The sequence below is a fragment of the Canis aureus genome, unplaced genomic scaffold (assembly GCF_053574225.1).
Source record: "Canis aureus isolate CA01 unplaced genomic scaffold, VMU_Caureus_v.1.0 ptg000132l_RagTag, whole genome shotgun sequence".
Taxonomy (NCBI): Eukaryota; Metazoa; Chordata; class Mammalia; order Carnivora; family Canidae; genus Canis; species Canis aureus.
The window spans coordinates 54,412-76,612 of NW_027554443.1; the positions used below are offsets into that span (position 1 = coordinate 54,412).

Below are 22,201 nucleotides of genomic sequence, written 5' to 3' on the forward strand. Positions count from 1 at the left end.
ATCCCATTTACAATTGCAACCAAAAGCATAAGATACCTAGGAATAAACCTCACCAAAGATGTAAAGGATCTATACCCTCAAAACTATAGAACACTTCTGAAAGAAATTGAGGAAGACACAAAGAGATGGAAAAATATTCCATGCTCATGGATTGGCAGAATTAATATTGTGAAAATGTCAATGTTACCCAGGGCAATATACACGTTTAATGCAATCCCTATCAAAATACCATGGACTTTCTTCAGAGAGTTAGAACAAATTATTTTAAGATTTGTGTGGAATCAGAAAAGACCCCGAATAGCCAGGGGAATTTTAAAAAAGAAAACCATATCTGGGGGCATCACAATGCCAGATTTCAGGTTGTACTACAAAGCCGTGGTCATCAAGACAGTGTGGTACTGGCACAAAAACAGACACATAGATCAGTGGAACAGAATAGAGAATCCAGAAGTGGACCCTGAACTTTATGGGCAACTAATATTCGATAAAGGAGGAAAGACTATCCATTGGAAGAAAGACAGTCTCTTCAATAAATGGTGCTGGGAAAATTGGACATCCACATGCAGAAGAATGAAACTAGACCACTCTCTTGCACCAGACACAAAGATAAACTCAAAATGGATGAAAGATCTAAATGTGAGACAAGATTCCATCAGAATCCTAGAGAAGAACACAGGCAACACCCTTTTTGAACTCGGCCATAGTAACTTCTTGCAAGATACATCCACGAAGGCAAGAGAAACAAAAGCAAAAATGAACTATTGGGACTTCATCAAGATAAGAAGCTTTTGCACAGCAAAGGATACAGTCAACAAAACTCAAAGACAACCTACAGAATGGGAGAAGATATTTGCAAATGACATATCAGATAAAGGGCTAGTTTCCAAGATCTATAAAGAACTTCTCAAACTCAACACCAAAGAAACAAACAATCCAATCATGAAATGGGCAAAAGACATGAACAGAAATCTCACAGAGGAAGACATAGACATGGCCAACATGCATATGAGAAAATGCTCTGCATCACTTGCCATCAGGGAAATACAAATCAAAACTACAATGAGATACCACCTCACACCAGTGAGAATGGGGAAAATTAACAAGGCAGGAAACAACAAATGTTGGAGAGGATGTGGAGAAAAGGGAACCCTCTTACACTGTTGGTGGGAATGTGAACTGGTGCAGCCACTCTGGAAACCTGTGTGGAGGTTCCTCAAACAGTTAAAAATATACCTGCCCTACGACCCAGCAATTGCACTGTTGGGGATTTACCCCAAAGATACAAATGCAATGAAACGCCGGGACACCTGCACCCCGATGTTTATAGCAGCAATGGCCACGATAGCCAAACTGTGGAAGGAGCCTCGGTGTCCATCGAAAGATGAATGGATAAAGAAGATGTGGTTTATGTATACAATGGAATATTACTCAGCTATTAGAAATGACAAATACCCACCATTTGCTTCAACGTGGATGGAACTGGAGGGTATTATGCTGAGTGAAGTAAGTCAGTCGGAGAAGGACAAACATTATATGTTCTCATTCATTTGGGGAATATAAATAATAGTGAAAGGGAATATAAGGGAAGGGAGAAGAAATGTGTGGGAAATATCAGAAAGGGAGACAGAACGTAAAGATTGCTAACTCTGGGAAATGAACTAGGGGTGGTAGAAGGGGAGGAGGGCGGGGGGTGGGAGTGAATGGGTGACGGGCACTGGGTGTTATTCTGTATGTTAGTAAATTGAACACCAATAAAAAAAAAACACTATGGATAAATCAAAATAGAATTCTAAAAAATGTTCAAGTAATCTGCAGAAACCACAGGAAAAAGAAAACAAAAATGAAAACTAGGAGGAACACAAAATAAAAGTAAAGTGGCAAGCGTAAGCTCTAACGTATCAATAATTAAATGGATATTATCTAAACACATCAGTAGATACATCAATTGAGTTACACAAATTTATTTTTAAAATGACTCAACTATCTGCTGTTTACAAGAAACTCACTTCAAATATAACAATATATGTAGCATGAAAGTAATAGGAAAGATGGGTGCTGGGTGGCTCAGTCGGTTAAGCATCTGCCTTCAGCTCAGGTCATGCTCACAGGGTCCTGGGATAGAGCCCCACATTGGGCTCCCTGCTCAGCTGGGAGTCTGCTTCTCCCTCTGCCCCTCCCCCCGCTTGTACTCTCTCACTCACTTTCTCTGTCTAAAATAAATAAATAAAATCTTTAAAAAATTATATTAAAAAAGAAAATAATAGGAAAGAAAGATATAACATGCAAACAATGGTTAAAAGAAAGCAGGAGTGGCTATAAATGTATCCAATTAAGTAGACTTCAGCAAAAGGAAAATCATGAAGGACAGAGAGGGACATTACATGATGATAAAATGATCAATCAAGAAGATATAGCAATATTAAATGCATATACAGAGCTTCAAATACAAAAACAGAACTAAGAGAAAAATTAGACAAATCCATAATTATAGTTGAATACTTCAAAACTTCTCTCTCAACAACTGATAGAAAATCAGCAAGAATATGAAAGAACTTAGCACCAAAAACCACATGATTTTTTACACAAGGTAAAAAGAAGAGAAGAAATAATAAATACCAAAGTGAAGTAGAAAAAAACACACAGAGAAAAATCAATGAAACTAAAAGCTAAGTCTCTGAGGAAACAGAAAATCAAGAGACCTCTACCCAGATGAGTCAAGAAAAAATAAAACACCAATGACCAATATTAGAAGTGAGAGAGGTAACAATAGCTACATAGTCTACAGACATTAAAAGATGAATAAAAGAATAACCATAAACAAATTTACACCAATACATGTGACATAGATGAAATGGACAATTTCCTTTAAAGACAATCTACCAGGGTGCCTGGCTGGCTCAGTCAGTAGAGCACGCAGCTCTTGATCTTGGGGTTGAAAGTCTGGGGATAGAGATTGGGATAGAGATTATTTAAATTAAAAAATAAAATGGCAAAAGGTTATGTATACTTTACATATATATATGTATACATATATAAAGTATATGTATACTTTACTCCAACAGAATCATTTTTTAAATAAGTAAAAAAAAATAAAGATTACCATAACTTCCTCAAGAAGAAACAGATAACCAGCCTGGCCCAAACTAGTAAAGACACTGAAATCTGTTGTTTAACAACTTACCTACAAAGGACACTCCAGGCCCAGATGGCTTCACTACCAAACATGTAAGAAAGAAACAATATCAATTCTACACAAACTCTTTCAGAAATTGGAGAGGAAAAAAAAAACTTCCCAACTCATTTTATAAGGCCAGTATCACTCTGATAACCAAAACCAAAGATATTAAAGAAAACTACACATCAAAACCTTATAAATATAGATGTGACACTTAAAATCTTAGCAAGTTAGATCCAATAATATATAAAAATGATACTACATCCTGAACAAATGAGCTTTGTTCCAGAAATGTATGGTTATTTTTTTAAAGCTCATCAATGTAATTTATTACATTAACAAACTAAGAAAGAAAAAAAAACATGTAATTTTCTTAATAGGTAATCATTTGGTAAAATCCAACATCCATTCCTTTTTGTTTTGGTTTTATTTAAATTTAAATTAGTAAACATACAGTGTATTATTGATTTTGGGGTAGAATTTAGTGATTCATCAGTTGCATATAATACCCAGTGTTCACTACATCAAATGCCCTCCCTTAATGCCCAACATCCCATTCTCCCATCCCCCACACCCACCTCCCCTCCAGTAACCCTCAGTTTGTTCTCTATAGTTGAATCTCTTATGGTTAGTCTCCCTTTCTGTTTTTATCCAATATCTATACCTAATAAAAGTTTTCAACAATCTGAAATAAAGGGGAACTTCTTCAATCTTATAAATGTCATATACAGCTAACACATACTTAATAATGAGAAACTGAAAGTTTTTCCTTTACCACCAGGAGCAAGAGACTACTTCTATATAATTCTGTGCTGGAGGTTCCAGATAATGCATTAAGAAAAGACAAAAAAAGGCACTGAGACTGAAAAGGAAGAGGCAAAATGATCATTATATACAGTCAATATAATCACATACATAAGAAACCCTCTGGGATCTATGAACCAGACACTAAAACTAGTAAATGTTTCAGAATATAAAAATGATATATAAAAATCAAGTGAATTTTTATATAGTAGCAACAGATAATCACAAATTAAAATTTTAAAACTACCATTAACCGTAGCCTTTTTAAATAAAAATTCAACTTTGAAGTTAGATTCAACTTTGAAGATCTAACTAGCTTTATTAATTGATTCATGAAGCCAGCAGCATCCCATGTAGCTAGCAGACAAATGTTCCACTGAGCTAAACAAAAGAAATAATTTTAAAGGCAGAGAGACCATTTGAAAACAGGAATTTATTAGCAAGGAATGTATTCTTTAGACAAGGTTGCCCTCTTAAGAGAAGCAGAAGGGGTAAATCAGTAAATATCCTAGTATTGACCAGGAAATTCCAATTGACTTGTTATAAGTTACATTCCTGGGTGGTTGAAATTGCAGTTATTTAGGTATAAATAATAATAATATAATATAATATATAATAATATAATTCTTGAGTGTTGACTTGGCCTAAGTAATGCCACTTTGGGCCTGTGGTTTTCTTTTTTAACACTCTTAAAATATGAAATATTTATAAGTAGGTTTCACGAGATATATGCAAGACCTGTGCATTGAAAATTACAAAATATTGCTGAGAAACTGAAGGCCTAAATAAATGGCGAGACATACTCTGTTCATGGATTGGAAACCTCAGTATTGTTAAGACATTAGCTCTTTCTAAATTGATCTATAGATTCATCATAATCTCAACCATAATTCTTTCAGGCATTTTTTAAAAGATTTTATTTATTATTTATTCATGAGAGACACAGAGAGAGAGGCAGAGACATTGGGAGAGGTAAAAGCAGGCTCCATGCAGAGAGCCTGATGTGGGACTCGATCCCGGGACTCCAGGATCATGCCCTGGGACAAATGCAGGCGTTCAACTGCTGAGCCACCCAGGCATCCCATCTTTCAGGCTTTTTATGAAGAAATTGACAAGCTGACCTTAACATTCTAATGGATATGCAAAAGATGTAAAATAGACAAACAAGTTTGAAAAAGAAAACATTGAAGGACATATACTACCTGACTTCCAGACTTATTATAAAGCTACAATAATCCAAAGAGTGTGCTACTGGTATAAAAATAGACAAACAGATCACACCCATACAAACGGACAACTGATTTTAGACAAAGGTATAAAAGTAATTCAATGGAGAAAGGATGGCTTTTTCAACAAATGGTGCTGGAAAAACTAGATATTTATATGCAAAAGAAAAAAAAGAACTTTGATCCACACCTCATATTATGTACAAAAATTAAATTTAAAGGCCTTAATGTAAAACCTAACATTTGAAAACTTTTAGGAAAAAAACACTGGAGAAAATCTTTCTGATACTGGGTTTGGCAAAGCTTTATGAGATACAACACTATAAAGAAAAAATTAACAAGTTGGACTTCATTAAAATTGAGGACATTTGCTCTTTGGAAGATATACTGATTGGAGAATGAAATGACAAGCCACAACCAGAAGATCATATTTACAAGCCATATATCTAATAGATTACGTAAGCCAAAAATATATATAAAAGAGCTCTTACAACTCAGTAAAGAAATCAAACAACCCAATAAAAAAAAACTGGGTGAAAGATCTAATAGACATATATGATATATAAATGGCAAATAAACATATGAAAAAATGCATTCAAGAAATGCAAATTAAAACCCAGTGAGATATTAGTACACACACCTATTAGAATGTCTACAATTAGAGGACTGACCATACCAGTTATTGACGAATATACAGAAGAACTGGAAGTCTCATACACTGCCAGTGTGTATGTAAAATATTACCACCGCTTTGGAAAGCAGTTTACCCATTGCTTAAAAAGTTAAGCATGCAACCATATGATCTTGCTGTTTATTCCTAGATTTTACCCCAAGAGAAATGAAAGCATATGATCTGTGGAGATATACACCTGGAAATAAAATGTTAAAAATATGAGACCTTAAATTTTAAAGATATGTACAATGTTTTGAAAATAAAAGAATATTTGCAGGTGGGTGACAGAAAAGAAAATCAGAGGATCAATCTCAGAAGCCCAACACCCAACTAGTAAGAGAACAGAGAAGAAGGAATGATTAAAGATGTGATACCAAAAAAAGTATTTTTCTAGTTTTGAAAGACATATGTCATCATTAATGAAAAACAAACAAAACCAGCACCAACCATATCATCATTAAAATTACAGAACATCTGGAATAAGGATCCTAAAGGCTTTGTTAGATGGGAAAAGTCAAAACAGGCCACGTAGGAAAAAAATGCCTCTAAAATTCTAAGTAAAAATTGTTTTTGAACTATCATTATAGAAACAATAACAGAGAGAAAAATAAAGATATTTTCATATGCTAACCCTCAATTTTTTCCCTGTTATATGCCTCTTTTACTCAGGAAGCTCCACCAAAATGATGGGATATACCAACAAAAGGAAAACTAAATGGAAGGGAACTTCAACATAATAAAGACCATATATGAAAAGCCTACAGCAAATATCACATTCAGTGGTGAAAGCCTGAAAGCTTTCCCCCAATATCAGGAATAAATATGGAGATAGTGTTCACTGCTTCTATTCAGTGCAAAATCCTAAAAGGTCTAGCCATAGTAATTAGACAAGAAAAAGAAATCTAAGCGGCACCGGGCAGGCTAGGAAGCCTGCCTCTCCCTCTCCCTCTGCCTGCTACTCCCCCTGCTTCTGCTCGCTCGCTCTTTCTCTCTCTCTGTTAAATAAATAAAATCTTAAAAAAAAGAAAAGAAAAAGAAATTTAAAAACACGCAAATTGAAAAGAAGTAAAACTATTTGCAGATGACATGATCTTTTATGTAGAAAGACCTAAAGATTAAAAAAAAACTGAGTTAATAAATGAATTCAGTAAAGTTGCAGGATGTGATTTTGAATTTCACATTCAAAAGCCAGATCTGATTTCAACACTAAAAAAAAAAAAACAGTTCCATTTCTCCTCATTAGCAGTGAACAATCAAAAAGGAAATTAAGGAAACAATTCCATTCAATAGCATCCAAAAGAATATAATGCTTAGAAATAAATTTAACCAAGGAGGCAAAAGAAGACACTGAAAACTATAAAACACTGCTGATAAAAAAAGTTAAAGGAAACAAAAACAAATGGAAAGACACCCCACGTTCATGGATTGGAAGAAATAATATTGTTAAGACAACAATGTTATACAAAGCAATCTATAAATTCAATGTAATCCCAATCAAAAGCCTAATGCTGTTTTTTTGCAAAAATGGTAAAACCAAACCTAAAAGTCAAGGGAACCTAAATAGCTAAAGCAGTCTTTAAAAAACAAGAACAAAGTTTGAGGAGTCATACTTCTCAATTTCAAAACTACCACAAAGATAATCAAAATAGTATGGGACTTGTATAAGGGCAGACAAAAAATAATAGAATAAAGAGTCCAAAAATAAACCTCTACATCTATGGCAAATTGATTTTCAACAAGGATACCAAGAACTTTCAATGGGGAAAGAACAATCTCTTCAACAAATGGTGCCCGGAAAACCGGATATCCACATGCAAAAAGAATTAAATTGCACATTACTTTACTTACACCCTATACAAAACTTAACTCAAAATGAATCAAAGACTTAGAGATAACACCATGACATTATTAGATGAAAACAGGGCAAATCTTCATTACCTTGGCTTTGGCAATGGTTTCTTATGATACCAAAAATATAGGCAAGAAAAAATGTATTTGTTGGACTTTATCAAAATTAAAAATGTTTGTGCATTAAAGAACACTATCAAGATGAGTGAAGACAACCCACAGAATGGGAGAAAATATCTGCAAATATTCTATCTGATAAGGGATTAATAGTCACAATATATAAAGAATTCCTACAACTCAACAACAAAAGACTACCCATTTTTTAATGGGCAAAGGACTTGAATAGACATTTCTTAAAATAAATATACAAATTCCCAATAATATGGAAATATGCTAAACATTACTATTAGGGAAATGGAAATCCAAACTATAATGGAATACCATACTTCATACTTACTAGGATATCTATCATAAAAAAACACACAATCACACACAGAAAATAACAAGTATTGGTGGTAATGTGGAGAAGCTGGAATCCTTCTACAGGAGCATAAAATGGTTCAATCTAGGTACAGTTTGGTACTTCCTCTAAAAGTTAAATACAGAATTAGCATATGACACAGAAATTCCACTCCTAGGTAACCTCCAAAATTAAAACAGGGACTCAGTTACTTGTAAGCCAATATTTATAGCATTTTTCACCATAATCAAAAAGTGGAAACAACCCAAGTGTCCAACAATAGATTTACTGATAAACAAAATGTGGTTATATACACGAATGGAATATTATTCAGCCACAAAAAGGAATGAAGTTCCGACACATGCTACAACATGGATGGACCTTGAACATATTATGCTAAATGTAATAAGCCAAGCACCAAAGTACAAATTTACGATTCCACTTCTCTGAAATACCTAGGAAAGGCAAATTTATATTTGATTAGAAATCGAGAAACCAAAAAGTAGATTAGAGGTTCCTAGGAGCTGGGGAAGTAGGCATGAGGAGGTTACTGCTTAATGGGAACAGTTTTAGTTTGAGATGATGAAAAAGATTTGGAAATGGACAGTAGTAATGGCTGCACATAATTAATGCCACTCAGTGATACACTCGAAGTAGTTAAAATGACAAATTTTATGTTTTGTACAGGTATATTATAACAACAACAAAGGAAAACTAGAGTCCAGGAAATAGGTGATCAAACACCAGGGGAAAAAAACTCACAGGATGATGACAGAGAGACGTTTCAGGACAAGAGCAGCAGCAGAATAGTAAGAAAATAGAGTGCTCTGGAAGTGGCAGTGTCAGAAGGAAAATAACAGATCTGATAAACTGTCTGATGTAGGATTTGTGGAATTGACATCATCTTGAGAATCAGCCTGGGGCTTAAGTGTATCACTTTAGTATTTCTTGCATATTGCTTCTTACCCACATCAGCTTCAATCAAGATTTAATAACTGTATTAACTGATTCCTTTGTCCACCTCAAAAACTATTTCAAAAACCATGCAAGACACAGAGAAAGTACAGTTCTTATGCATATGCAGTTGACACACTTACTGAGACAATCCAACTAGTTAGTAATCATGGGATGCCCAGAAAAGATAAAAATAATCAAAACATCTAGGCTTCATTAACAGGGATGACTGCTTTGTTCTTAGCATTATAAATTCAAAAGGAAAGATAAAAAGTGCTTTTTTAGAAAGCAATCTGACATATTTTACACCTATTACCTAAAGAGGTTCAGAAACTTCCTTGAAGTACTCCACTTATAATATTTCTTATGTAATATATTGTGAAAAACTCTCTAAAAATTATAAACAGGGTCCAAAAATAGAATTATTCTCAACAGAAGGTAACATGTCAAGTAACACTATGCTATGATATTTCAAGATTCTGTAAACTTACCTGTTTAAACATATTTTCTGAAAATTTTGCCGATTTTTCTTTTAAAAATGTGACAAGGTCTTTATAAATTTCACTTTTTCTCTCATAATTAATTTCCCCCTCATCTTCTGTTTTGCCCTTTGGAAGAAAAAGTTTGGTGCAATTATTAATGTAGTAGCATTTGAACCTGATCAATACATCACAACCCAAGGCCACATATTGTTTTCTTCTCTCGAGGATCCATGTGGCAGTTTTTATACATCAAAAATATGGGCAGAATTCTTCCTTCTTAAAGTTATCCATTTGTCCGTCCATCCACTCATCCACCCATCCATCATCCATACATTATGCTTTTACTGAGTACCTCCTATATGCATGTAGGGCATTTTGCTAGTTAGCAAAGAATGGAGAGCTTCCTTCCCTCTGCACTCCTCTAATGCAAAAAAACAAAACACACACAAAAAAAAAAACATTATGACTTCAAGAGAATCTGATGAAGTCATAAAAGGTCCCAAGATTAGAATGCCACCATAGAAAAGCTTGTTTCCATTTGTCACACTCTGTTCTTGTTCTGTGTGTAAAGAGGTTGCTATGGGATTATTTTCTAGAGTTACAACCTCCATGTAAGCACCTGACACTCCAACCTTTTTCTCCATACCTCTTTCTTTTTGTCTCTTTCCTTTCGTCACCTATCCTAATAGAAAAGATTTGGCTCTGCCTTAACCAAATGTATATATAAAAACCCATAGTGTGCTTTTTATATATACGTAACCACACACATACACAAAACATCATATACACCCATATAACTCAGGCGTGCCATGCATTTTGTCGTAATTATTGAATCATGTTCCTTATCTTTCATTCTTGAAATTGAGAGGAACACTTAGATATTTCCATATCAAATAAAGGTATATGTAGATTAGTAGCTCTTGATAGGAACAAAGTGTCCTTGCCCCACTCTAGAAGGTCAAAGTCTCTTATTTTCTGATTGGAAATTTCACTTTCTTAGAGTATCAAAACAAACCAAAGGCTAAATCATATTTAGCTCATCTCCCCCCTCTGTGCAGATATAATCTGAGAAGATCATGCTGAGAAGAAATGCACCATAAGGCAAGTCAGATGAGATGCTTGCTGGTCATCAAGAAAGTGGCACTCACATTTTGAAGCCAATCCAAACCAAGAGGTAGCAATTCTCCCAACAGTCCCCTGTGATGAGGAATCCCCACTAAGGATTTAGGTTCTCCCTGCAGATATTGCCTGTGAGGCCCCACATTACATTGAAGACACCAAGGGCAGGGTTGCCAAGGGGAAAGCTGACCACCTAGTAAGTTCAGTGAACAGGTATGAGACAAAAAATAAAATGTGTTCATGTGGAAGATTCAGAAGGCCACCACCCTGCTTAGTGCTCAGGGGTGGGAATCTGGAATGCTGTGTTTCTCCCTAGTCAGCTTCAGTTAGCAGCAAGTAAAAGGAAGACTGTAAAGCTGGAGGAGGGAGAAAGGGACTGCTCCCAGCTCCTCGTCCCCTGTCCCCAGCAGTGAACCCTGGCAGTGGCAGCTGCTTCCAGTAGCAACAGTTGGTTCCAGTTCCCAGGGGTTTTTCCCTATGTTCCCAGAACCTGGCTCATTACAACTCCTTAGAATCCCATTACAAACCAACCAGGTCTCCCTCTTCCAAGGTCTGGGTCTCAGCTCTGCTGGTTCTGCAAAGATCCTCTCCTCTGAGCTCCTGAGGTACCAGCTCCTGGGCATTGTACTCCTCTGACATCTGGGTGCCAGTTTCATGAGACCCCCTGTGCTCCAGCATAGCCTGGAAGCGACCATTCTTCAGAGATATGGATCCCAGCTCTGTGGGAGTCCCCCCTCTGAACTCCCAAGGGACCATAACCAATGTAAGCAGGGTCCCCTCCTCAGAGGTCTAAGTCCCAGCTCTGCAAGGACATCTTCTGAGACCCTAAGGAACCAGCACAGCCTGGTGGTGCTCCCTCACCAGACACATGGGTCCCAGCTTCTTGGGGGTGCTTCCTCCAAGCTCCCACATTTTAATTCCTTCCCTTTGTCCTCTCAACACTTAGGGCAAAAGCTATAGTTACTGCTTCTGTGTTACCTCAGCCACCTCTTATTTGCCCGAATACTTGTATAATTAATTAATTAATTAATTAATCAATCAATCAGTGAACTGATCGTTACAGAGGTTTTCATTTTATAAAGTGGCGTGGGTTCCTTTGACGGTCATTTCTTAGAAGACTGATTTAATGACCTGCAATGGGGAACACCGAGGCTCATTCTGAAATGGTTTTGGATTTGCTCAGCAAACACATAGCAAAGGGATCTGCTTCAACCCAACAGAACAGAATCGCATTTTCTGTGGCCATCAGCATTCAGTCCTGGAGACATGCCTGCATTTACAGAGATGGAGCCAAGCACCAAAGACAACATGGTTCTTAAAAAATTACTTACGCCATTTAAAAATACTCCTTCTGTACTACAAGTAACACACAGAGTTTCAACATCATGGGGTTTTACCAGCACGTAACAAATTTCCCCATGAATTTGTCTCCAAGGTGGGGCTCGACATCCATTTGAAAATTCATAATCTGAAACCAATTATCGATCAATTAAAAGGAGCTCTGAAAAATAAAATATGTTATCTTTAAAAAGAAATAAATATGATTACAGTTTTTTTCAAATACTCAATCCTAATGTAGCTATTGAAGCATTTGGAAATAATAATTATTTTACATAACACAAAGCAAATCTGAGAATAATAGAAACCTGAAGTATAGTCAATAGATTCCAAGACAGTTTGTTCTCCTTTTCCTGAGAAATGTTTCAGCAGTTTTATATCGTTCTTAACAGTTGTTGGGTTTAAACAGATTTGTCTGAAATGAATGATAAGAAATGCATTTTAACACTCTAAAAGAGAATCTCCAGAAAACAGATGAAAATATACCATTTTAGCAAGGGGGGGGCTGGTGGGAGGAGGAATATCACTTTTTATAATTAAAATTGTAGTCAAATTATACAACAACAAAAATGTTGCAGTTAGTTTTAGCTGTGTTATAGCCTTACAACACTGTCAAGACATCAAGAAACCAGTGATTCATATTTAATGCAACATTAAATAAATTCGTTTAAAAATTCATTTCATTTCTTAGTGGTAATAGCATAATACTAGAAAAAAAACTACAAAAATGAACAAGTTTTAAACCTTACAAAGTCTATATGATATTTGCATTACTATTTAACCATCTATTTAATTGTCTGAGGAGAGTGAAAATAACAAGGCCACTTCATGTCCTCAGAATCAGGTGAAACCCCATAGAAAGCTCTAGCAAAGCTAACAGTAAATCTTTACATTTTAGAATTAGAAATATCCATGCAATACCCTAAAATCTACTGTTAAATCAATAACAACTCCTATAATTTGTGTATGTTTAAAAAAATTCTGAAAGCATTTTTTGTAACTAACTTTTAGAGGTTTCTTTTTTCTAAAAAGACTCACAATGAAATACGTTTTAGAGAATGATTCAGTAGGTGCAGATCCAGTTGCTTAAGCAGCATGCCAACCTTCATCTTTATCTCACTCTCAGGATCTTCATCTTTGGTAATTTTATCAAGAATATTTACTCTGGATGTGTCTTCTTTCACCGTGTTATAATCCAAACCCAGGATTTTTGTTACAGGATCTCTGTTAGCTGATCAAACAAGTAAATAAATAAAAATGATTCTCTTGTCTTCTGTTGTAAGAAAAATAATGACTAACAAGTCCTCTGAAGCCCACCCAAATGTGCTTCCTTCATTAAGCTTTCTCTCATGGACCCAATTTGAATTAATCTCAACTTCTCAGATTCTACTGCATTTAGGAACTTTCTTGTACTCCTTGAGATTCTCTACCTTGTACTGCAGTATCATCTATCTATATCATATCTCTCATAAGACAAAGAACAAGACCTTCTTTTTTTTTTTCTTTTTTTTTAATTGACTGTAGGGCATTGTCCAGCATGGTCATTCAATTAGTGTATCCAGAACTGATTTGAAGATAGAGAAATACTGGTCTCCTTAGAAGAATCATCACTAGAACTGTGTGTGTGTACGTGTGTGTGTGTGTGTGTATGTAACCACTGAGGCTTAGTGTTCACAAATGCTTTCTTTCCAAAACAGCATGGTTTTCTCAGTCTAAAGATCTACCACCAGTCTTTTCCACCTGTTCAAAGTGCTTATATTTTCTTTCTTTTTTTTTTAATTTTTTTTTATTTATTTATGATAGGCACGCAGTGAAAGAGAGAGAGAGAGAGAGAGGCAGAGACACAGGCAGAGGGAGAAGCAGGCTCCATGCACCGGGAGCCCGACGTGGGATTCGATCCTGTGTCTCCAGGATCGCGCCCTGGGCCAAAGGCAGGCGCCAAACCGCTGCGCCACCCAGGGATCCCTCAAAATGCTTATATTTTCTTTTTTTTTTTTTTAAGAAATATTCTTTTTTTTTTAATATTTATTTATTTATTTATTTATTTATTTATTTATTTATTTATTTATGAATGATAGACACACAGTGAGAGAGAGAGAGGCAGAGACATAGGCAGAGGGAGAAGCAGGCTCCACGCACCGGGAGCCCGACGTGGGATTCGATCCCGGGTCTCCAGGATCGCGCCCTGGGCCAAAGGCAGGCGCTAAACCGTTGCGCCACCCAGGGATCCCAATGCTTATATTTTCAATGCCTTTTTATGTTCAAGTTGGAAAAACAAATCTGGCCAGTACTCACACACATACCAAAGTTACAGTGAAAAACTCCAATACTAATTCATGATCAAGGCTGACATAGGTGTGAAAGTAGACTCTAGAGATGGTTAAAACTCTAGAGATGGTTAAAAGAATTTGGTGAAAGCCAAAGAACCATGTAGTTGCAAGTGAGGAAGAAGAGGGCAAAGCCATATTTGGAAAGGAGGAATTTAAATAAGATGAAATATATATGTATTTGAACAAGGAGGCCCATGGGACTAGTTCAGAAAGCTCCACCTGATTGAAATGAGTGAAGCACAGTGATGGCATTAACTCTGCAGTGGGAGATGGACTCTGGCACCAGGAAATAGCAGAAAAGGCTTAGGGCTTCTTAGAAAAAAACACACAAGGGGAGGGGCAGGGAAAAGAGATCTAGGAATCATCTACTTTTTGAGCATCTCAATCATCCTTACAGCAGTCATCTCATTAAGACTCATGGAAAAAGGTATTATATGAATTCTGGGGAAAGACACAAACCTGCCCCCCAAATTGCCCTGCACCATGGAATCTGGACCCAAAACTAAGAGTTGTACCTAGAGCTCTTACAGAAAGGACAAAATGCAGCAAAGGATACACATTTAGCCAAACTAGATATATAGCAGCCAGTCTATGTATTAAGTTCATGCACTAAGTTGAAATTAATGCTATTACCAACCTCCTTGAATTCAACTTTACTCTTAAGATTTCATTCCTCCTCAGCAGGGTAGCTATGAGGTATAGATAGATAGATAGCCTAATAATGAAGAGTAGGCAAGAGAGAAGAAAAGGCTGCTGTCCTAAGGTTCACATCTTTTTTTAAAAAAATATTTTATTTATTTACTCATTCATTAGAGTCATAGGGAGAGAGGCAGAGACACAGGCAGAGGCAGAGGGAGAAGGAGGCTGCAGGCAAGGAGCCCGATGTGGGACTCTGATCCCGGGTCTCCAAGATCACACCCTGGGCTGAAGGCAGACGCTTAACCGCTGAGCCACCCAGGCATCTCATAAGATTTACATCCTAAAGAATATTTTTTTTAAAGGTTCATCTTCCCACGTCATAGCAGTAGACACAGCAAAGAATGATTAGAGGCAAGACCAGGCACCTCATGCTTGAGTCCTTCTAGTCACATGATTCCAAACAGGCAAAACATGTATATGACACCATTACGTACTGTTAGGTATTTCTACTCATAAGAAAAATTCAGAAAACAATTGCTCCAGGCAATTGGTCACATTCTTTTACGCATGTTAGATGCTTAGACAATAATGAAAATCTACATCCTTAATGAAGAGGAAAACGTTTCCCATTGAGTGAATGTAACTACCTCCACAAAGCTATGCAACCTACAAAGGAACATTACTGAGACCAATGGAAAGTGAGATTACTCTGGGCTATCTTTGCTGCATACATTTTAGAGGAAACCGAGCATCATCCGTCACAGCAGGCCTGAGGGTAGAGGGTGGAGTTTGGTGCAGGCCCCACTAATCTGTCTTCTCTCCTGTGTAGACCTTAGAGGATACAGGCCTCTGGTCTTTCCAGAAGTGAGGAAGCCTCTCTTTAAACCACATGCTAAAATTAGAAATCTAGAAGCTTGCTAGTGGTAAAGTATTAGGCCTTTCAGTTTAAAGTAGAAACTTGATATGAGCATGACATTCAGCCAAGAAAAATGAATGACATTTTTACAAAGTCGAACATAGGACTTTTTGCCTTTTAGGTCACGGAACTTTTTTCAAGAGACTGCAACTCCCCCTCCCCCATGATTATGTTTCTAAAAGTTCAAGTCATAGACTGGAGCATAAATATCACCTTTGATACAAGCCTGTGCTTCCTTCAGCTTTCTGTCTTTGGCAATAAGCAGCAAACGTGACAGCTGCCCCAAGCTCCTGATCTTAATGTGTGCCACAGAGAGGAACAGCAAAGGCTGCCCATCTTTATCAACTTCTTCTGACTTGACTGTTGTTTCACTAGGAAATAAAAATAAATAAATAAATAAATAAATAAAATCTTAAGCTTACCTGGATGCTAGTGAAGTTAAACATAAGACATTCTGACAAATCATCCCTCTGGCTCATTATAAAACACAAAATATAAGTACTTCTTGTTAAAAGCTCATGTCTTTTCCTCATTTGTCCACACTCAGATCCCTAAGTTCCCAGGCTTATTAGCAACCATAGTTAGCAACATGATATACCCAGGAAGAACATTTTAAGCCACGTCTTGAATACTTACATGAACTCAATCACAGTTTTTGGTTTTGTTTTTCTAACAATGTGTTGGACAACTTTAAAAAAATCACTGGTTCTACAGGACCATTCATGTTTTGGGGATTTCTAAAGTTATTTTATTTATAAAGTTTACACCACAGTAATTAGTGGTTAGAAATCTTCTTGGCTACTCTGTGTTTATGAACAAAAAGCTATAAAAAAGAGAAAGAGAGAGAGACAAACTAGGTTCCCTCTGTGGATGTTTTCCCACTCCAAACCCCCTAATTTGGTTTACTTTAGGATAATAAGCAGTTTTTCTAAATGGACTTTTCCTGATCAGAAATTTCTGGGTCTCCTAGATTTGTCTTTCTGCCCATTTTAATTATTTTTTTTAGGTCAGCATTTAAGAAATATTAAGATGTTTTTACGGCAGTGATATTTCTATAGATTTCTACCACGTACAACATTAACTAAGCTACCTAGGTTTTTATTAGATATGGATATCCCTGGAAAAACTGCTCTCCTCTTAAGACCTGATCTAACATATTTTAAATTGTAAGGCAGATAAACAGATGTGGTGTATTGCCAGTTCATCAGAAAAAGTAAACCTGACAGACTCAGACTCAGATGTACTACCAGCACGATTTCACTAGAAAAGGAAGAAGATAGAGATCATGGAGGCAGACTAGTGGCTTGCCACGGATGTCCACATCCTAACACCCGAGGCCCACAAATGCCTTATCTTACATGGCAAGAGAGACCATGCAGATGGATTAAGTTAAGGATCTTGAGATGGGAAGACTATTCTGAAATGTGCAGGAGGGTCAAGTCAGAAAAGCCAACGTGACATGGAAACAGGGTTCAGAGTAACACAGAGCCAGAAGCTATGGAATGTAGGTGGCCTCCAGAAGCTGGAGAAGACAAGAATGGATCTTCCTTCAGCCCCCAGAAGGAACACAGCCCTGCCAACGCCTTGATTTTAACCCTACACACTTATTTTAGTCTTTTCACCTCCAGAACCCTAAGAAATTAAATCTGCATTATTTTAAGTCACTAAGTATGTGAAAATTTGTTACAGCAGCAATAGGAGGCTAATACAGGGACTTTTACCAGGCTTTCCCACTGTTCTTCCAGCAGTAACTTTCATAGTAACTCACATAGGAAGTAACTTACATAGTAATTGTACACAGAAGGTACTCAATAAATAGAAGAGGAATAAACGAATAGAAGATTTCTAGGCTGACCAGTGATGTGTGTTGTATACAAAATGTGTGTTTTCTCTAAAATAAAGCTTTTGGAATAATGTCTTCAGGTTTGAGATTTCTTAAAGGTCTGTGCCAGGTTGGTCACATGTGCTAAGTGGATGATGACAAGACTAAGTTATAAGCTGACTGAATGCCAACAATATCAAGCCACTGAACTTGAGAAGGTGAAACTCCTGGTAAGATATGGGAGAAGTCAAGGGCACAGGACACATATTTCATTGCTCCCACCAGTTGAAGCCTGTAACTCAGCAAAGCAGTAGGAACTAAATGCCAGCTCCAGGGAGGATGTGGAAGAGCAGGTTTGTTTCGGGGTTTGCAGTTTCTAATACTGGAAGAAAGAGATTTTGGAAAGAAAAAATACTATGCCCATCTTGTGAGGTCAAGATAAATGTGCTGCAAATGAAATCCACTGACCTGATCAAAAGACTTTCAAACTGTAATTGTGGAGGGCAGCTGAAAATACTATAGCTTTATGCTATAAGGTGAGAGAGCAGAAAAATGTCACATTTATTTCATCCCCAGTGTCTAGTTTAGTGTCCAGAACATAGTAATTACTCAATAAATGAGCCTAAAAAATAACAAGAGATATAAAGCTACAGTTGCAAAACTAGTTAGTAATTCTCAGGAACAAAAAACAAAGAGCTCAAGTAACAAACGTTATGGCCATCGATTTTAATAGCATAATTTGGACATTTCACCAAAATATGGGGCACCCATGTGGCTCTGTTGGTTAAGTGTCTGACTCTTGGTTTCTGATCAGGTCGTGATCTCAGGGTCATGAGATCAAGCCCTGGTTGAGCTCCACAGTCAGTGAGGCGTCTGCTTGTCCCTCTCCCTTTGTTCCACCCCCCCATCTGCTTGCTCTCTCTCTCTCTCTCTCTCTCTCTCTCTCAAATAAATAAAATCTTTTAGAAAAGTTTTACCAAAACATAATAATTATCATCTCATAAAACAATACAATTTTAAGATCAGAGATCATGTAACTGATCCTTCATGACATTGATAAGAGAACTAGAACAAGAAGGTAAAAGGATCAAACAATGCCCATTACCAAGGAGTATTGGGAAGTCAACAATAAAAAAGATGCCTGTAGAGATTTACAAAAGAAAAAAGAAAACTAGGAATCAGAAAGGTATGAATTGTGAGGGCGGTGGGCAGGACAGGGGGAAGAGGGTCACTGCTCGGGGCTCAACTCCTCATCTACACAGCACTCTTACCAGGAGAGAATTTTGTCCCAACTCAGACATATCATTGAGACAGCAGAGAGACATTAGAAGCTAAAATATCACAGTATTAAAGCTGACATGAGTCAAAATCGTAATTTTACCAAAAAAGAAAAGAACTGATAATAACATTGTCACTAAGTGATTCTGAACACTTATCCAGTCTTTATATTTCCTGAGCTACATTCTAATGAGTCAAAGCAACTGAGCTCTGTATACCACCACCATATGGTGTTAATCATTGAAGGGTGTCATTTGTCCTTAGCTTACAGTGGACTTGGGTTTCATTCTGGAGTGTTTTAGAAAGATTAGTTATCTCATTCTGTCTGATAAGAACAAAAGCAATTGAAAATGGTAATACAAGGAGACCTATGATTTCCATTAGAATGAAAGTGGAGTTATTTTCCCCAAAACAATGAACATGGAAAGACGATGACCAGTGTTATTATAGAATGAAGGGTTGTACATTGGAAATGATTCTAAAAGAAAAGAGTAAGTCATCTAACATGTGGACAGTGCCATGCCTATCTACTCAACAATGATCTGCACAAAAGAAGATGGGTGACGACATGTAAAACCTTTTTTCAGTGCATGATGAGCAGATCAGTTTCAATGTCAGATGTCTGTTAGCCTAATTCAGAAGAAGGCTGATCAATTTTTTAAGGACTGCTGCAAAGAGTACATTTGGAGATGTGCAACATCAAATGAGAAATGAGGCCTCAAGTGCGAATATAAAAGAGATCAACAAAAGAGGGTAGCTTACTTACTTCAACAGACTTTCCATGTAAATAAAACTGACTTGTTTTGGAACAAAAGGCTGAGAGAACATATAGTCCCAAGAGGAAGAAGAAATATCCTAAAACATCCAATAATATTGTGGTTTGGTAGAAATGCATCCAGAGGCTCCAAACTCAAAGCCTTTATGATGACTTAGGTATCCATATTTATGTGGACTTACAGAGCTGAATCCTATCTGAAAGGACAGCAGTTGACCCTCCACCCTTTAAATAAATGAATAAAAGGTGTCCTAAGGGCCAGCAGCCTAAGCAAGAACAGTGCATGTGTACAAAAGGGCAAAGAATGAGGTAGCCGGGACTCTTTTAATGGTACGTTCTTCCAGCCATTGAGGGCATCTCTGGTCTATATCACTTTTGTTATGTTGGTGGACACAGCATACCAAGTGGCTATGGGTTGCTGACAGTTCTTTGGTTTGGGGGGGTGGGGGTAGAGCAAGGGGAGTGGTCAAGACTTGGATGTGTAAACATTTAGAATTTTCCATAACTACCAAAATCTCAGCTGTATCCTTTGCCTTCTTCAGGACTATCAGTACCCACCTGGTTTTCATCCAGCCACAATGGCATGGTTTCCTTCAACTACAACAAATGCTACTTTCAGACCCTCTTTTCCCTTCCGAGGTCAAAGATATCACCAATAAAAGTCAGAAATAAGAATAATGGATAGAAAAACTGGCCCAAGGAAAAGGTGTCCAGTAAATTTGACAGAAGGAAGACAATCAAGAGGTAGTTGGTTCAAAACATATATGTGCCAAAATGTTGAGACTTCCTGCTTAAGAGGGACCTCTATGCATAAAGACTGTATGAAAAAAAAAAAAAAGACTGTATGCAGAGGTATAAGAATGGAAATAGAGCAAAAAGCAATTGGATAAGGATAAAGAAAGAGAAACAGTGATATGATTGAGGTATGTGTAACAGCCCACCTAAGTAGGTTGCAGATGTGGTCATGTTTGTCCTTGGAACACAAAATAAACAGAGGTAAGATACAATGACGCTCTTGATACTCTTATGACATCTGCTTTAAATTCATCTCTGTACTAAGTAGTTCATATGTTTTTGAACTATATGGTTTTGCAGATGAGTTCATCTTTCAAAGGTTAGAAAAAACAACATGTGACACTACACTGAACTTAAGTGGGAGCAATGAATAATGACAAGCACTTTGGGAGGAAGTGACCATAGGCAGAGTTAGAAATAAAATACAATTTTAGAAAAAGGCTTCAGGAAATTCAGAGAGAAGGTAGAGCATGACAACAGAACCAAACACTCCTGAAATACAGTTCAAAAAAGGTTTTTCAGTACTAAAAATGAAATTCAGAGTTTATTCTCACAAATAATCCCAAAGGGAAAAAGTGGAAAAGGCATGTATAAGAAGATTTGACTGATTAGTGACCTGTCTTTGATAATGTCACACTTTAAAAGTTCATATGCAAAATTAAGGAGGAACACGGTGGCAGAAAAGAGGATCCCGATGCCTGAAAGTGGAAAATAAACTGAAGCTGACCAAAACAACAAAAAAGATTTACATATGCAAATGTCAATTACTCCTATATAATTATGATTACATTTATATAAATACATATATATTTTTTATCTAAGCTCTCTAGAGCTAAGTTGACAGCTCCCTGTTTGAGGTAGAGGTAGGTTTTTCTTAAATCTCAGATTTGGAAGGTTCTCATTTGAGGACAATGCTAATTGCTAATTAGCCTCTCCCATATATTGAGGGAAATTTACCACTCCCCAGGAATTAATAGATTTTAATACCAGAAGGGATTTTGCCTATAGCAGAGGTCACAAAACCAATGCCTACTGACACCTGTAGGGTTGTATAGATGAGTGGAAAGCCCAAACATAAAGCAACAACAATTGTTGGAGTGTGGTGAACTCAAGAATGCATCCCCTATCAAAAGAAATTCAAATCAAAATTTAAAAATTAGGAGTGCCAGGGCACCGGGGTGGCTCAGTGGTTGAGCATCTGCCTTCAGCTCAGGTCATGATCCCAGGGTCCTGGGATTGAGTCTCACAACAGGCTCTCTGTAGGGAGCCTGCTTCTCCCTCTGCCTGTATCTCTGCCTCTCTCTCTGTGTCTCTCATGAATAAATAACATCTAGATAGATAGATAGATAGATAGATAGATAGATAGATAGATAGATGATAGATAGATAGATAGATAGATAGAAAGAAATAATTAGGGGTGCCTGGGTGGCTCAGTCGGTTAAGGGTCTGCCTTTGGCTCAAGTCATGATCTCAGGGTCCTGGGATAGAGCTCAGTGTCTGGCTGGCTCCCTACCCAGCCAGGAGTCTGCTTCTCCCTCTGCCCCTGCCCCTGCTCATCTTCTCTCTC

General features: G+C 37.0%; 1 protein-coding gene and 1 long non-coding RNA gene across 10 annotated transcripts in view; one reads left to right on the top strand and one right to left on the bottom strand.

The window, feature by feature from the left end:
• The window catches only part of LOC144309649 (outer dynein arm-docking complex subunit 2-like), a 101,494-nt gene that overhangs the window by 45,952 nt on the left and 33,341 nt on the right, over positions 1-22,201 (bottom strand). For 7 of the 8 annotated variants that reach the window (XM_077890744.1, XM_077890741.1, XM_077890743.1 and 4 more), the window contains 5 exons: positions 16,178-16,335; positions 13,118-13,310; positions 12,388-12,494; positions 12,073-12,209; positions 9,632-9,748 (listed from right to left, as the gene is read on the bottom strand). In XM_077890744.1, the coding sequence (XP_077746870.1) occupies positions 9,632-9,748; positions 12,073-12,209; positions 12,388-12,494; positions 13,118-13,310; positions 16,178-16,335 (712 nt within the window). The remainder of the gene's footprint in view (positions 1-9,631; positions 9,749-12,072; positions 12,210-12,387; positions 12,495-13,117; positions 13,311-16,177; positions 16,336-22,201) is intronic. The other variant, XM_077890748.1, reaches the window with a different exon arrangement.
• Positions 10,143-12,183, top strand: LOC144309650 (uncharacterized). Of its 2 annotated transcripts, none has more exons than XR_013375583.1 (3): positions 10,143-10,233; positions 10,681-11,346; positions 11,925-12,183. It is a non-coding gene; the product is annotated as an uncharacterized LOC144309650 (long non-coding RNA). The 2 variants fall into 2 exon arrangements; XR_013375584.1 differs by having other exon boundaries at positions 10,681-10,796; positions 11,824-12,183.